Source organism: Mustela nigripes, chromosome 10, assembly GCF_022355385.1.
Source record: "Mustela nigripes isolate SB6536 chromosome 10, MUSNIG.SB6536, whole genome shotgun sequence".
Classification (NCBI taxonomy): Eukaryota; Metazoa; Chordata; class Mammalia; order Carnivora; family Mustelidae; genus Mustela; species Mustela nigripes.
In genome coordinates this window covers 11,375,207-11,391,596 of record NC_081566.1, presented here as the reverse complement: position 1 = coordinate 11,391,596, position 16,390 = coordinate 11,375,207, and the positions used below count along the sequence as shown (strand labels likewise).

The 16,390-nt window shown below is 46.6% G+C and overlaps 1 protein-coding gene across 1 annotated transcript in view; it reads right to left on the bottom strand.

Annotated features, from left to right (window-relative positions):
* The window catches only part of SCCPDH (saccharopine dehydrogenase (putative)), a 32,727-nt gene extending 18,846 nt beyond the window's left edge, over positions 1 to 13,881 (bottom strand). The window contains exons 1-5 of the mRNA XM_059412572.1: positions 13,544 to 13,881; positions 11,916 to 12,028; positions 5,868 to 5,948; positions 3,606 to 3,735; positions 1,225 to 1,274 (exon numbers count right to left, since the gene is read on the bottom strand). Of these exons, the coding sequence (XP_059268555.1) occupies positions 1,225 to 1,274; positions 3,606 to 3,735; positions 5,868 to 5,948; positions 11,916 to 12,028; positions 13,544 to 13,733 (564 nt within the window). The 5' untranslated portion in view covers positions 13,734 to 13,881. The remainder of the gene's footprint in view (positions 1 to 1,224; positions 1,275 to 3,605; positions 3,736 to 5,867; positions 5,949 to 11,915; positions 12,029 to 13,543) is intronic.
* Between the last annotated feature and the right edge of the window lie 2,509 nt (positions 13,882 to 16,390).

Genomic DNA, 16,390 nt, shown 5'->3' with positions numbered 1-16,390 from the left:
AGAAGAACCCAGAGGAAAGGAACGTGACATCAGTAAATCCCACACTATCCCCTGCAGAATCAATCAGTTCCTCTTTGTGTTGCTGGTTTAAACTGGGTGGAGCTGGGTTTCTAGCCATGCTCCCCGGATTCATGCACGTATCCCACTCTTGCTTCTGAACCTTGCTCAGGGGACTGCTTCTGACTTTCCAGATGCTATTTCCTTCTCGAAGCTGAACTCAGCAAGGCCTCCAGGAGGCCTTCCCCAGTTACTCGGGCTCGGGCCCACTATCACTTCCCTTTACTCGGACTCTCCAGTGGGCACTCCCTGTCACCACGGATTTTAGCATGCGTGACACAGCTTTGTGTCTATTAACCTGATCCCACAATGTGGACAACTAGAACCATGAGTCTCACCTGCACACGGTCATACCATCCCGCAGCTGTGTCCCGACGCCACCGCTCCCTCTCCCTTAGCCCAGCTCCATGGCTCCCGCCTCCCACACTCGGCGCACGCCCAGCTCCTCCCGGCAGCTCTCACCTCTGGCCTCCCAGCGGGGTTTACTCTCCATCCTCAGAATCCTACAGTATTTCACCTGATCTCTCTAATGTCTCTCTCTCCTGTCAAGCCACATTATTCTCCCCTTCAGGACAGGCCTGTATCTTCTCCGTTTCTGGGTCACACCACCTTGTACTGCTATATGTACCTGCACCACCACAGAGGGCTTGCTGAACGAATGGATTTTGAACCTCAAGCGCAGACCTAGACCTGGCTCAAACTGCCGGCGACAAAAGGCCTATCGTAAACATGGGCCTCCGGGAATACGGCCACCTCGGGTCTCACGTTTCCCAACAGGCTGGATGGTCAGTGATGACATCACCATCTCTTTCTGGCCATGATGGCCTTGGCCCATGAGGCGCACAACACGTGTGTACAGACTTGGACTGAACTGGTTGACAACAGTTATTACACAACAATGAGAGATATTTTGGTGCTGGGATCATGGGACCTCATTCTAATACACTGAACCGTGCAGCTGTTTGTAACAAAATTCTATTTTAAGTCTAGGTAATTCCCAGCAAGCCACCATCTTTACTTTTTAAAATCAAACATAGTGACTCTCATGCCCTAAAAATTACAAATATGTATGAAATTTAACTCATCGAAATCTTTTTAGGAGGCATGTATCATTTCCAAAATGTTTTTGTTAACTTTTAAAAACACCTGAGAAACAGAAAAACCAACCTCAGGTCCGGAATGTAGAGTCAGGAAACTTTCCACAGCAGTCAGAGTGCCTACAAGAGCAGCAGAACGGTAGAGTCAAATCAAATAAAATCCACACAACTAAGACATGCAGAATGCATTATTCCTATTTTTTAAAGATTTTATTTACTTATTTGAGAGAGCACAAGCAAGGTGAAGGGCAGAGAGAGAAGCAGAATCCCCACTGAGCAGGGAGCCCAACGAGGGGTTCGATCCCAGGACCCTGGGATCATGACCTGAGCCAAAGGGAGACGCTTAACTGACTGAACCGCCCAGGCGTCCCAAAATATAGCAATTTCTTAAGACTGGTCTTCCTAGTTTTAATTCCAAAGAAAACAAAATCATGGGGACTTGGAAAGCTGACCCTGAAAAAGAGAATGAACAGCCTGGTCATCAACAATGATGAGAACCACAGTCATCTAAGTGTTGCCTGGTGACCGTCGATAAACACCTAGATCATGAAGCGTAATCCCCCGAGATGATTCTGACTTAACTGACTTTAAACTTTAGAGACTTAAGTTGATAAATGGGGACCTACCAGATCCATGATTTTAAGATTAAGTGTTTTAAAGATGTTCAGTTGGGGGGCACCCAGGAGGCTCAGTCAGTTAAGTGACCCATCTCGGTTTCAGTTTAGGTCGGATCAAGCCTGGGATCAAGTCCCATGTCAGGCTCCACACGGAGCATGGGAGTCTGATTGGGACTTTCTCTCCCTCTATCCCTCCCACCACCCAACACTCACTCACGCTCTCTCTAAAATAAATAAATAACTTTTAAAAAAATTAGATGCTCGTCTTCTTTTTATTTGGAATGGTTCTAGCATTTCATCACTGAGTATGATATTGGCTATTGCCCTCTGACATTAATTATGTTAATATTCTATTCCTACAAACCTGCAATCAGTAAATGGCATGAATTGTCAAATCATTTACTGAGATGGCCCTCTAGTTTTTCACCTTCAATATTCTGATGTGATGATGACATAACTTCCTAATAAGCCTTGGTTTTGATATATTATTCTTTTAAAATGCCATTGAAGATTTATTAAAAATTTGGCATTTTTTTGACTACTAATTTCACAAAGCAAGACTGATCTGTAGCTTTCTTTCTTCTTTGGGTGCTATCTATCTGGGACTTTGGTTTGAGTTATGCTAACTTTTTACTATAAACTAGAACACTTTCCATCTTTTTAAGCTCTTAGGATAGTTTATATGACACTGGAGTTACCTGTTTCATGTCATTTTCTAAATGGACCCTTTTAAAATATGCAAGGCATTACTAATTTCCATTGTTTTACCACAATATTGATATTTTTCCATTTTTTTTAAAGATAAAGGGTTTTTAGTTCTAAACTGGTATTATTCACATCAAAAAGCTCTCAAGAAGAGCATACTAAGGTGCCTCGGTGGCTCAGTCAGTTAAGCATCTGCCTTTGGCTCAGGTCATGATCGCTGTGATCCCAGGGTCCTGGGATGGAGCCCCGCATTGGGCTCCCGGCTCAGCAGGAGCCTGCCTCTTCCTCTCCATTTGCCTCTCCCCAGCTCATGCTCTCTCTCATTCTCTCTTGCTCTCTTGCTCTTAAATAAAACTTTTTTAAAAAATTAAACTTTTAATTATAGTAGTTACATCAATTATATTTTTAAATGTGTTAATTCCTAAACCAACCAAGTTTGGATTATAACGGCTGTCAGAAAATCTTTTTCCAGAAATTTTGCAGCTTTAACCATAACTAAGTTGAGACAACGGACAATTCCTCACTTTGGAATACACACGGTACTAACTGCATCTTAAAAAATCATGTCAAAATTAAGCAAGTGGGGTTTTTTTTATTTTTAATTTTTTTAAAGATTTTATTTATTTGACAGAGAGACAGAGGGAGAGAGAGCGCTTACATGCAGGGGGAACGCGAGAGGGAGAAGCAGGCTCCCCACTGATCAGGGAGCCCAATGCAGGCTCCAATCCCAGGACCCCAGCACCATGACCCGAGCCGAAGGCAGACGCCCAGCCAACTGAGCCACCCAGGTGCCCCTTAAATGTTTTTTATTATTTTCTTTCTTTCTTTTTTTTTTTTTTAAGAGAAGGTGAGAGGGGGTCGGAGGAGCGAGAATCCCAAGCAGGCGCCACATCCAGCGCAGAGCCTGACACAGGGCTTGATTCCACAACCCCAAGATCACCACCTGGCCAAAGTCAAGAGCTGGATGCTTAAACGACTGAGCCACCCAGATGCCCCAAACAAATCATGCGTTTGAACATTACCCATTTATAGTTATATCTCTCTTCCCAACTAGATTTTAGTTCATCAGTTATAAACATGAAAATTTTCTATTATTAAGTTCAATTACTGCTTAGTGATTGATAATTACCGTTCATCTTATTTCTGGTATATATTACCCCCAGATCTGCTGGAATGGAGTCAAAGCCACTGCTTCCAATGATATAAGATCCTTTTTCTGCAGCTTTCTCATGATACTTCCAGTACATTAATTCCAAAAACTAAAAAATTCAGGACAAAAATCTGAATCAGAGCTATACAGAAACATGTACATCAGCATTAAATGACAGACATTAAAAGACAAAGCAATTACATTGTGAAAATGCTAACCAATGTGGCTTTGTAGTGAAATATTAACTGTGGAAATGTTTTTCACTTTTTCAGCAAATATTTACTGCACATCTATCACGTGGCAACTAGTGGGGGGTAAGGGCTGATCTGACTTAATGACACTATGAACTTTTTCAGAATGAGTTCTAAATGCAAAAGTAATATTATGAAAAACTAAATTAATATGCAAAAACCCCACAAAGACAGCAAGAACACATCTCTAAATCGTATCACACAGAGGGGCATCATTACAGACATGGGTCGGCACACACATGGTTGGGGTGAACAATGTGGAGCAGAAGAAGAGATGGAAGAGAGAATAATGTCTGTTCAAATCCTCTGCCTGTTTTTACAAATTACTTTTAGAACAGTTCTAGAGTCACAGAAAATCTACAGAGTGGAGAGTTCCCATGTACCCCGACCCAGTTTCTCCTATTGTTAGAGTTTTCTGTTAACATTTGCTACAATTAACAAACCAACACTGATAACATTATCACTAAAGACCATACTTTACCCAGATTTCCCTAGTTTTCACCTAATGTCCTTTCTCTCCCCCAGGATCCCACATCACATTTATCTGCCGTGTGTCCCAAGGCTCCTATTGGCTGTGACAGTCTCCTCGGGCTCTCAGGACCCTGACAGTTTTGAGGACTCTGGATCAGGTATTTTGTAGCATGCCCCCGTTGGAATTCTTCTCGTGACCAGTGTGGGCTTATTGCTTTTGGGGGGCAGGGGGGAGACCGCAGAGGTAAGGTGCATTTTGTGACATTCCATCAAGGGTATGTACCGTCACTGGGACTTACCAGTATGGACGGTGGCCCTGAACACTCGGCTGAGGTAGCGATTGTCAGGTTTCACCACCACCAAGTTCTTCTCTTGCTCCCTCCTCTCTGTACTGTTCTCTAGGGGAGGGACTGACTCTGTATGGCGCCCCCTGAGGAAAAGGTGGTGAGTCACGCTCCCCGCCTCGAGGGTGGAGTAGTTACACAAGCAATTTGGGATTCTTCCACAGAACGTGTCTCTACTCATCCCTTTGCCCATTTTTAATTAGGTGATTTGATTTGTATTACTGCCTTGTAAGAGTCCTTCATTCAGTCTGGATCTTATTAAGGCTTTGAGATCACTTTTACTGCAGTTTATAGGACACTTTAGGAAGGTTTCCTCATTTTCTTTGCTGTGGGATTTTTTTTTTTTTTTTTTTTAAATAAGACAGGAATTGGTTTCTGTCTCACTCAGGTTTCCTACCTCTTCTTGACTCGATTTTGGTAATTCACACTTTCCTAGTCTTTTCCAGTACGTTACTAGATCGGCACATTGGTGAGGACAGTGGCAGAGACTGCAGGAACAGATGAGGTGACAGTTCTCGAGAAGCCGGGGTGGCCTGGTGCTTGCGGACCTACTTCCTGCACGCAGGCGAACCCCAGCTGAGTCCTGCTTCTACCGAGGGGAGGGAGGACTCAGCAGCACGACTTAACCCCCCGCAGCTTCAGTTTACTCATCCACAAAACAGGCCAGACGACACCGACTTTACAGGAACACGGAACATTCAGATGACACAAAATGCTGGATTAGCAGAGTGTCAGGCGTGCGGTAAGCACTCGAGTGTGAGTGTCTACAATGTTTATATTTGGAGGATTTTACACTTCCTTTTCTGTAACGCTGTAAAGGTGTCTGATTACAAGAAGGGAATTCATTATGAAAACGTTACAAAAGTGAGATTCTAAGAATTTACACACGGCGCACCGTTTTAATTAAGCCCTCTCACAGCACGCGGAAGCTACAGAAAGCAGCACATCCTACACACAATTTTTTGCATTCCCTGCAAAAAATGAGGTGGTAAGGCAGGAAAAAAATTCAAGAGAATGGAAGACCTGACCATCGCACTCTCCTTCAAGCCATCAGTGGAACCGCGCGTCTCAGCACGAGGGAGGGGGTCCCCGACTTCTAAAACAGGTCTATGGGGCGGCACTAAATAGTCCCCCCTCTCACAGACAGCTCCTTCTTTCTTCTTCATTTTACATACCTGAGGCTCTCCACAGATGTCAATACAGCTCGTTCCATTTTCGATACATGCTTTTACTACAGGTTCTCCGTAAAATCGATACTGGAGGGAATAAAGAAAACCAACCGTTTACTCTCACTTAGCAAGCCTGACGAGTGACTGACAGAGTGAGTGATTTGAGAGAGAGAGAGAGAGAGAATGTGTGCACATAACAGGGCAGGGTCAGAGGGAGAGAGACAATCTCAAGCAGAGTCTGGGCTGAGCACAGAGTCCAGCCTGGGACCTGATCCCACAACCCTGAGATCATGACCTGAGCCTAAATCCAGAGTCGGACACAGAACTAACGGAGCCACCCAGGCACGCCTTCCTTAGCAAGCTTTAATGAATGAAATGCCATTGAGTTTTGCAAGTAGAGTCTTAGTTATTAAGAATCAAATATTCATAAAGGAGCCGAAAAATCACGTAACTGCACCAGACCACTTCTCACAGGGTGAATGAAGGCACGTTGGAATTAGAGGAATGTGTGCTCACCTCTAATTGAAAACCAAACAGGAAGTTTTACAGACCAAGTGATTCATTCGAGTTGAATTCTGATGAACAAGGATTTGCCAGCAAAAAGAAAAATCCAGATAAAGAGAAAAGTATATGTGAAGGTGTGAGAAAAGGTAAGGGTAGCTGAAGCTCAGAGTAGCTGATAGGGACGTGATGAGAGACGGGCCTGGAAGGAACACTGGGGCCAGGTCAGGACTACTAGGCTCTCCTGAAGAATCCTAAGTAGGACAGTGGTATAAGGTGTACAGAAAACACACCTCACTCTGCCTGTCCCACTAGAAAACAACACCATGGCTGCTAAGAAATGACAAAGGGCGGAAGGAAGGAAGGGGACGGATACACCAAGGGTAAGACTGTTAAAGAGACAGAAGTGACTGGGCTTGCTGATCAGACAGACAAGGAGGCCAGTGGCGGCGGGGGAGGGGGGTAGGTTACTGGTCCTATTAGTCAAAATACAGACCAACAGGAAGAGGAGAAAGTTCATTTGTTGCCATGATTGGCCTGGCTCTCCACAAAACTCCCAAGTGAGAAACCTAGAACCTGGTTTTTACTCCACCTGCCCTGGAAGTCACCAAGTTTTACGAATTAGTTCCCTGAAAATCTCAAATCAGTTCCCTCCCCTCTACACATCCAAATCTGAGTTCATACACTTACCACCTCTGACGCAAGTTACCGTACACAGTAACCAGCTTCTCCGCAGCCAAGGTAGTCCCATGGCCAAAGAACATCAGATCATCATTCTAAAGTAAGAATCTGATGTTATCTTTGTTTCGTTGCGTACACACACGAACACACACACGTGTGCACAGATATATATACATCTCTTAAAATCCTTTGCTAGCTCCACAGTGCCTATAGCTACTATAGGAGAAAGTCCAACCTTCTTAGCATGTCACGAAAAGCATCAGGTCACAGCACAACCCCTTTATCCACATATTCCAACAGCTCTCCACTGCCGGTCATCTCCGAATTGTGCTACTTCCTTGCCCTCCATTCCCTGGAGCCCCCTCCCCTGTTCGTGGCTGCCAGGCTAGCTCCTGGCCCCTCTAGTGTCAGCCTTCTGGCCTTGGCTTAACTTCCCACGGCTCAGAGAGTGAGCCACAGCCTGCTGGCTACTGGGTTTACCTACAAGTACTGGCAAGCGGCAGTAAAGCATTACTGAGCTTTCTGAAATAATAACAGCTCCTTCTGGAAACAGAATGCGCTTCCCTCTCCGCCACAATGCCTCCCCGCCAATCCCCACATCGTATTCTGTCTCAACTGGCCCACCTTTCTCTCTTCTCCGGGCAATCTGAGGTTGAGACTTCAACACTAACATCTCTATATTAATTTTTTTTGTTGTTTTTCTCTACTTTATAACCTTGTGCTTTTATGAAATAAATAAACAAATGGTAACAATCCTTGATCTCAGAAGAGATTTCTCCCCAGCGAAGCCAATCAGCTTATAGGTCAAAACTGCAATCCTGTTCTCAGCATTCCATGTCCTAACGTGGCTGTCTCCCAGCCACGTAGGCAGGCTTGCCTCAAGGGGCCCACAGACCCATTCCCTCAGTTATGGAAATAAAATCAGTATGCTTATTCACGCTTTTTTTTTTTTTTTAAAGGAAACACAAAGGAAAAAATGAAGCCTCATTAACAGTTAATACATGAATTGACTTGGGCATGTTCCCTGGGCCACTTGACGTGGTCCCGTGTTGAATGGAAACTATACAAGGGGCTCTGAGGGCAGCCTGGGAGGGTCCCTCATGCACAGGGGCCCACAGTGATGCCCTCATTCATTCATTTTCGGTATATTTCAACTGAATGCCTGTTTACACATGCCTAAGTAGTTTTACAGATATCCTATTCACAAAATAGACAAAGAGGTAAAAACAAACAAACAAAAACCTGCGAAGAAACTGGTAATGACCCCAAACTCACAAAGTGAAAATGCCAATCCCAGGAGAGCCCAGGAAGGAGCAGATTTAGGGCAAAAACCTAGGGACTCAGATGCCCATGAATCATCCAAGTGGAAACACCAAGAAGGCAGCCGGACCTCCCCATCTGGTTTCCGGAGCAGTCCTCACTGGAAGCTAACGTGGGCCATCAGCATACAGATGGCATCCGAAACCTTTCGACCACAACCCACGCTGAGAAAACCACTTCATGTGGCAGTCAATATGTACAAATATACCAAACTGAAACACAAGTTTCATAAACCAGCACTTAGCCATATTACATGTAATTCACTCTATTTTCTATTCTAAGCTACCTGATCATTTTTTTTTTTAATGCTGGAGTCTCAACTTACTACACTACGCTGTTCAAAAATGCTGGCCCAAAATGGACAAGTAGGAAGCACCAAAGACCTCTCTTCAAAACAAAACAAAACACACCACACAAATGAAAACCAACCAACCTTCTGGGCTTCTGTCTGGGATGATGACAAGTTCTGGAGATAAGATGGTGCGGGTTACACAACACTGCCAATGGACCAAATGCCACTGGTTTGTACACTGAGAAATGGCTAAAATGGTCATTTTGGTTGTGTGTGTGTTATTACAATACTTATAATATATTATTTTTTAAAAGTCCGGCTCAGAGAGTGCAAACAGAGAAGTCTGTAAGGCTCGAGAGCTGAGCCTCTGGTACTTACAGGAAGATGAGACTATCCGACAGAAGGGAGGGGGACGGAGCTGGTGGAAAACCAGGGAAGAAACAGACCGCAGGAGCCACACACAGGAGGACGTGACCGAAGGGAGAAAAATGCCGAGAGCCTGGCTCCAGGTGAGTGTGGGCAGCTGGTGAGGCTTCGCAGACCAGGCTCCCTGGAGCAGGGAGGTTTGCAGAGGTCGGGCAAGAGTGGCTTAGGATGGAGTGGGAGCGAAAAGTGGACACAGAAGGAGAAAGAACGTGTTCAAGGAATTCAGCTGCAAAGGGGGCACAGAAACAGTCCAGAAGGGCAGACGTGATAAAAATGTCAACATGGGGTCTTCAAATCCCCCAAACAGGGAAGGCAGAGTCAGGGTTATGCAGGTACGCAGGTGAAGAAATTCTCTTTCAACAGCTTCGACTGTCATAGCAAAAAAAAAAAAAAAAAAGGAAATAAAATAATCAGATCACCGAGGGAAGAGGAACAGGAGGCGAAAAACATGAAGACAAAGAGGACACAAGCTGTTGCTTCAAAGAGCAGGAGAGAGAACAGTCCAGGCAGGTGGGGTTAGGGTGGCTGGAGCTGCTCAGGCCCCACAGGAGGTTTGTCACCACATACTTAAAGACGGACCGTCAGCAGGGGGACACACTTTCTCCAGACACACAGAGCTGCGGGGTTACTGGCTGACAGAGGATGCAAGTTCAGGTAAGGTAGACGGGACTGGAATAACTGGAAAAAGTTTTGGTGATTCAAAGGGGCACCTGCACCCCAATGTTCATAGCAGCAATGTCCACAAGAGCCAAACTGTAGAAAGAGCTTAGATGTCCACCGACAGATGGAGGGATAAAGAAGATGCGGTATATATATATAATGGAATACTATGCAGCCAGCAAAAGAAATGAAATCTTGCCATTTGCAATGACCTGGATGGAGGTAGAGTGTGTTATGTCAAGCAAAAGAAAAATACCCTATGATTTCACTCACATGTGGAATTTAAGAAACAAAACAGATGAACACAGGGGAAGGGAAGGAAAAATAAGATGAAAATTGAAAGGGAGGCAAACCCATAAGAGACAGTGAGTTCTAGGGAACAAACAGGTTGCTGGAGGGGAGGTGGGTGGGGGGAAGGGGTAACTGGGTGTGAGGAGCAGTGGGTGTTATATGCAACATTCTACCTCGGAAACTAATTTTTAAAATAAATAATAAATAGAACACACACACACACACACTAAGGAGCAGTGGGTGTTATATGCAACATTCTACCTCAGAAACTAATTTTTAAAATAAATAATAAATAGAACACACACACACACACACACACCATCTTTGGGTTTTTCCAGAGTACTGGGGTAGGAAGGGCGAGGAGGCTGGCTGAGGATGTACAGAAGAGAATGGTCGTAGCAAGAGAGCACAGAATCAAAACTAATTAGGAATGAGATTAATCTAAACAAACAATTTGAATACATTTTCACTGGATAATCAAAAAACCTTTCTGCTTTCATTTAAAACGTGATTATCAGGGGCACCTGGGTGGTTCAGATGGTTAAGCAACCGCCTTTGGCTCGGGCCATGATCCTAGTGTCCCTGAGTTCAGCCCCACGTTGGGCTCCTGGCTCAGCAGGGAGTCTGCTCCTCCCTCTTCCTCTGCCTCTCCCCCTGCTCATGCTCTCTCTCTCTCTGCATCTGTCTCGAATAAATAAATAAATAAATAAATTCCTTTAAAAAATTGTTTAAAAAAATGATTATCAATCTCCTAGACGCTTAGTGTTCAAACATTCTGGCAACTGTGATGGCTTCCACAGACCAGTAACTGTTACCAACATTCACCCTGGGACACAGGCCAGAAGTGTGTCCTCCATGTCCAGAACAACAACAGCGGATGGTTCTAATCTCGAAGCATCCTCTGACCCCCACCACTCTCAGTACCTCTTCCACCCCCATCCTGTACTCGGCCTGCCTGGGCTATTTCCCTGTGGGTCCCCTAGGACCCCTTTTTTCTCTCAGAAGACAAGGAACTACAAAACCATACATGAGCTCGTGCTCTGGCTTTCAACCATTCAAAGACTCTGCTCACTTCAAACCCGGACCTGGCCTGCCACACCCTCGGACCTAACTCCTGGGTTCCTCTCGGACGTGATCTCCCACCTCTGCCCTCTCTGGCGTTCCTGTCCTGCAAACCCACGTCATCTAGGACGTCTGTAGCTGCCCTTCCCTGCAGCACCTTCTCAACTACTACCACCGCTCCCCTGCTCACCTCACTCGGGGCTCGACACTAATGTCAGGTCCTGCTGACCATCCACCTCACAGAGACTCATGTGCCAATATCTCTGTCTCCTTAACCTGCTTGATTTTTCTTCAAAGCACTAATCACTACCTACAACTATAACCTTAGTTTTCTGTCTCAACCACTGGACTGTAAGGTCCATGAGGGATTCTCAATTTTGCTCACCTTTATGTCCAGGTACCCACACTAGAGCAGTATCCATGTAATAAACATTCAATGAATATTTGTACTGAATAAATAATAGAGGAATATCATTTATCAGGAAATAAAAAAATATATTAGGGGCACATGCTCAAATATTTTTTAACTTAAGAAGCATGCAGTAAGAAAAAAAAAAAAAAAAAAGCTGGCAACCAGAGCTGTAACCAATGAAGGAACCAGGAGCCCTGAAGTAGTACCACCGAGAGTCTGACTCTCTCAGGAAACCTGGGTCACATCCACTGGCTCCTCATAAGGAATGAAAACTCCCCCACACGGGCTTGAAGTCCTGAACCAACTCTTCTGTCCTCTGTCCTTATGTTCCTCTGGAATATCAAATACCAGACTCTGCTGGAAATGAATACATTGCTTGTTCCGACACAAAACCGGGTGGATGACTTACTGGCCCCACACAATTGAGGACAACTGCTGCCTGTTTAGCCATTTCATCTAGTGAGGCTGGATTCGTGATATCACAAATTATTATTCCAACTTCGGATGGGAGTGTCGGTCTTCCTGAAATAAGAAATAAATTGTTTGAAACAAATCCTAATACAGCATTAGATCTTCCAGATCGTCTTTTTATAGAAATCAGGGGTGGCAGATTTACTAAATATACTAACAAGAGGTAAAAGTTTTTAAAACCAGATAATTTAAAAAAAAAAAAGAGAGAGAGAGAGAGAAAGTTATGAGGAATATGGAGTTAACACTACACAGGTTGCTAAAGAAAAAATCATTAAGCTTTAAAAAAATCTAACTTAAGCAACATGCAAAGAATAACCGTGTGTAAATAACAATTTCACCATCATTTAGATACCGAGTAGATGACTGTCCTGATTTCTTCTCTGTTGCAAGAATTCCATTATAAAAGTTTCTCATCAACTACCAACCAATTACATATGACAAAATACTGGGGAGGGGGGCGGTAAAAAGAAGTTAACATGGACACGAGAAAAAAAAGGACTCTGAGGTAGAGAGCACAGTCTATCTAGGTAAGAACACTCATTATAGGCTTATAATGAGTAAATTACTGTAATTAGCGGAATGCAGGTTTTGATGGATCAAGGTGTTCCCCACAACAACTGAACCTGGGCATTATAATCTTGGCCACTTAGCTAGGCTGCACCTGTCCAGTCTTGGTGGGAAGGAAAAGGAAACGGAAGACCATATTTCAACAGTGAAATTGTTTCTTCTGAAAAAGTAAAACAAACCAACAAAAAACACCAAAAAGCTTTTTGGTCAAGAGTGCCCATTGGTGGTGACAGCAAAAAGGATTCTGCACTCCGGGGCCCAGGGTGGAATCAGAAGTGAGATGAAGATGAAACAGAAGAATGCAGGCGCATTTGGGTGCATGAGGTCCACTCGGGTGGGAAGGAGCCGCAGTTAAAGGCTCCTGAGACCTAAATGTGGGCGCTGTCTCGCTGTCCCATCCGTACCCCCGGCCTTAGGGCAGCACCCAGCACGGATGAGACCAGGCAGCAAAACCCTGTGGAACGAATGCTAAAAGAATAAGCCAACGCGACAGAGTAAGCCCGCTGGCGAATTCTCACAGGCAAAAAAGAAACTGAAAAGCGAAGTCCACGACGTCCCCGAAACCTGGAAAGCTGCCTCGCCCACCGCCAAAACTCAAGGCGAGGGGAGAGGACGAACAGTCGCCGGAAACCGATGCCGTCCCCTCCCGTCCGACCTCACCATCACGACCCCTCCAGCCCCACCAGCTCCCCCTCCGCCCCGCTCTAGAGGGACACCGGGCCGGCCAGGGAAGAACCGAAGTCCTCGGCGGCTTGGCCTGCGGGACCCGCCACGCCAACGCGGGGTTTCAACCCAGGAGACACGCATTGACTGCTGGGCTTCACGCGGGGAGCGGCCCAAAGCCACGGCCCCCCCGCACCCCGGGCACCGCTCCGGACGTCCGGCCGGCCGGGGAGCCCTGGGGAGCCTCCCCACCCCCCAGCCCCCGGAAGGACAAACGCTCGCTGCGGGCGACCCGAACCCCTGCCCGGAGCGGGAAGCCGCCCAGCCCGCGTTTACCCAGCTTCAGCGCAGCCCTCTCCACCACTCGCTGCAGCTTCTCCCGCGAGCGGCCCGCCACGGCCCAGGGCAGGCGGGGACTCAGCCCCGGGATCACCTGCTCCCGGGCCACCTCCTGGACCACGAACTGGCCGGTGAAGCCAGACGCGCCCAGCACCACCAGGTGGAAGGGCCTCGCCTCGGTCGCCATGACGAGCCCACAGCGAGCCGAAGCCCGGGAAGGGTGGAGTCCTCCGCGCCTGCGCCTCACGCCGCGATCCCAGTACCGGGCGCAGCAACGGCCTCTGCCGCGGCCGCCGTCGCCGCCGCAGCCAGCACGCCGCGCTCCCGACGCCCCGCACGCGCCGCGGCGCAAGGGCCACGCCCACGTCCACGCCCCCACCCACGCCCACGCCCACTCCCGGGCCTGGTGTGCCCGCGAGAGCCTCGCACAGGGAAGGCGTTGGCCCCAATTCCTGCTGTCTGCAGGGACCCCGCAGCGGGAGAACTGTTCTCCAAGGCCGAGGAGTGTTCGCGAAGCCGGAGCAAGCAGGTGGAGGGCGAATGGGTTCTGGGGCCCAAGGCCGCAGCGCCCTGGACCGCAAGCCCCTGACCTCACCACGGGTGGTGCCCCTCCGCCCTCCGCCCAGGGACTTGGGGACCCCCTTCATGGTTGTCACTGCCCTGCGGCTCCCTGGAGAAAACAACTCCCAGAGCTAGCCTGCCTTTGAGCAGGGAGGTTAGGCAGATCCTCCAAATGCAGAAGTAAGTTTCTTGAGCTATGCGATTCATATATCCAGAAGCATTTTAATACGTTTAAATGCATTAGTAAATGCATGGGGGAGAAGAGCCATCTCCGGGTCCAGAAGAATTGCAAATAATTGTGTAGTTACTACCTCCTCCCGGAGAGGAGCTTACTTACCTCCATTCCCTCTGGATATAGGATTTGCTTAGCCACTTGTGTTAACCTTAAAAAGAGCCCTGCCCCCTATTTCACCAGCAAAATCGGGTTTAACCAGAAATAGCAGAGAATTGCAATTCCGGAGAAATTAGCTATGGCAAAATCAGATGCAAATCCCCAGAACAAAGGAGGGGAGTCCTTATTTATAGAAGAAAAGAGGAGCCCAGGAAGGATTTCATATACAAAAAGTCCATTGGATACTTAACCAATTGAAACACCCAGGTGCCTCCAGAGGACTTGTTTAATAAAGTTGGTATCATATCCATTCAATACCATCTATGCAAGTGGAGAATAATGAGGGAGGCATACGTGTTGTGACACAGAAATTATCCAAGATACATTGTAAGTGAAAGGAGCAAGTTCACTAACAACATGAGAGCATAAATCTTCTTTTTAAGATGAAAAGGATGTGTTCATTCCGATGAAACCTTGGGCAGAATACATGACAGGTCTTCCTAAAACAATCGCTGTGAAAGGCTTGGGGAACTGCTCAGTGAGTGGAAACTGTTATTAGCAGTGTTAGTGGTTATTACTAGGAAGTGGATCTGTATGAATTAGGCGAGCAGAAAGGGACTTCCACATTAAAAATTTTACCTTTCTATATTGTTAAAACTTTTGAGCTTTCCAAACAAGTACGCATTACTTTTATAATCATAATTTTTTATTTTTTTAAGATTTTATTTATTTATTTGACAGAGAGAGAGACAGTGAGAAAGGAAACACAGCAAGGGGGTGTGAGAGAGAGAGAGAAGCAGGCTTCCTGCTGAGCAGGGAGCCCAATGTGGGGCTCGATCCTAGACCTTGGGATCATGACCTGAGCTGAAGCCAGACGCTTAACAACTGAGCCACCCAGGCACCCCTATAATCATAATTTTTAAAAAGGAGCAGAAGCTGGCTTTGCACAAGGGGCAGAGAAGCCACTGTGGGAATCATGTCTTGTCATCTGCAGTCCTGCCCCTGAGGCCAGGTTCCTGTGTTCCCCCCAAGGCACATGTTTGGGTTCATTGTAAAACACAACAATATGCATAAATCTCACAAATGCTCCTTTGAGCAGAGAAAATTCAGGAAAGAAAGAGTAAATCTGACCAGTCCCTTTATTCAAACTCCAAAAAGCATATCTGATCTACGGTGACAGGCATCGTGGAAGAATTTGCTTTTGCATCGAGTGGTCCCAGCAGGTCAGGCTCTTCTTGAAGTAATCCTCGAAGGGATCCCTTCTCCCCAGGGGACCAGCATAGAGGGTCATTTCAGCTCTAAGGGTAGCACCAAAGAGAAGGAGAGCCCCCTCATCCTACAAGAGAAGACGAGGTTAGCTTGGGGACAAGGTCACTGGCCGCCCTCTTGGTGAGGTGGTCAGAGACTCAGCCCTCTGCGACCTGGGGCTGAAAAGAGAGAATTCCTAGACTGCCAATTTGAGGGTTTGCCAGGTGACATGGCTTCTGTCCTGGAGCAAACCACAGCGAAACCCCTCTGAGCCCTCTCCTCAACAAGGCCTTGACCTTGGTCTCTACAGACTTGAACAAACACTGATACAGTTCGTAACATCTCAAGGCTGCCTTCCAAAGGCGATGCTGGCTTAAAATGTCTGCCTGAGGGAATCCAGGCTGCCAAAACAATTCAGTGTTTGTTCCAACCAGCTCTGAAGATAGGGCCCCAGCTTCCCAGCCTCTGCAGGAGGGTGGTAAGCTCTAATTTGCAAGCCCCTATGCTTCACATAGACCCACCACTTCTTCCCACTTTTTTTTTTTTAAGATTTTATTTATTTATTTGACAGAGAGAGATCACAAGCAGGCAGAGAGGCAGGCAGAGAGAGAGGAGGAAGCAGGCTCCCTGCTGAGCAGAGAGCCCGATGCGGGCCTTGATCCCAGGACCCTGAGATCATGACCTGAGCCTAAGGGAGCGGCTTA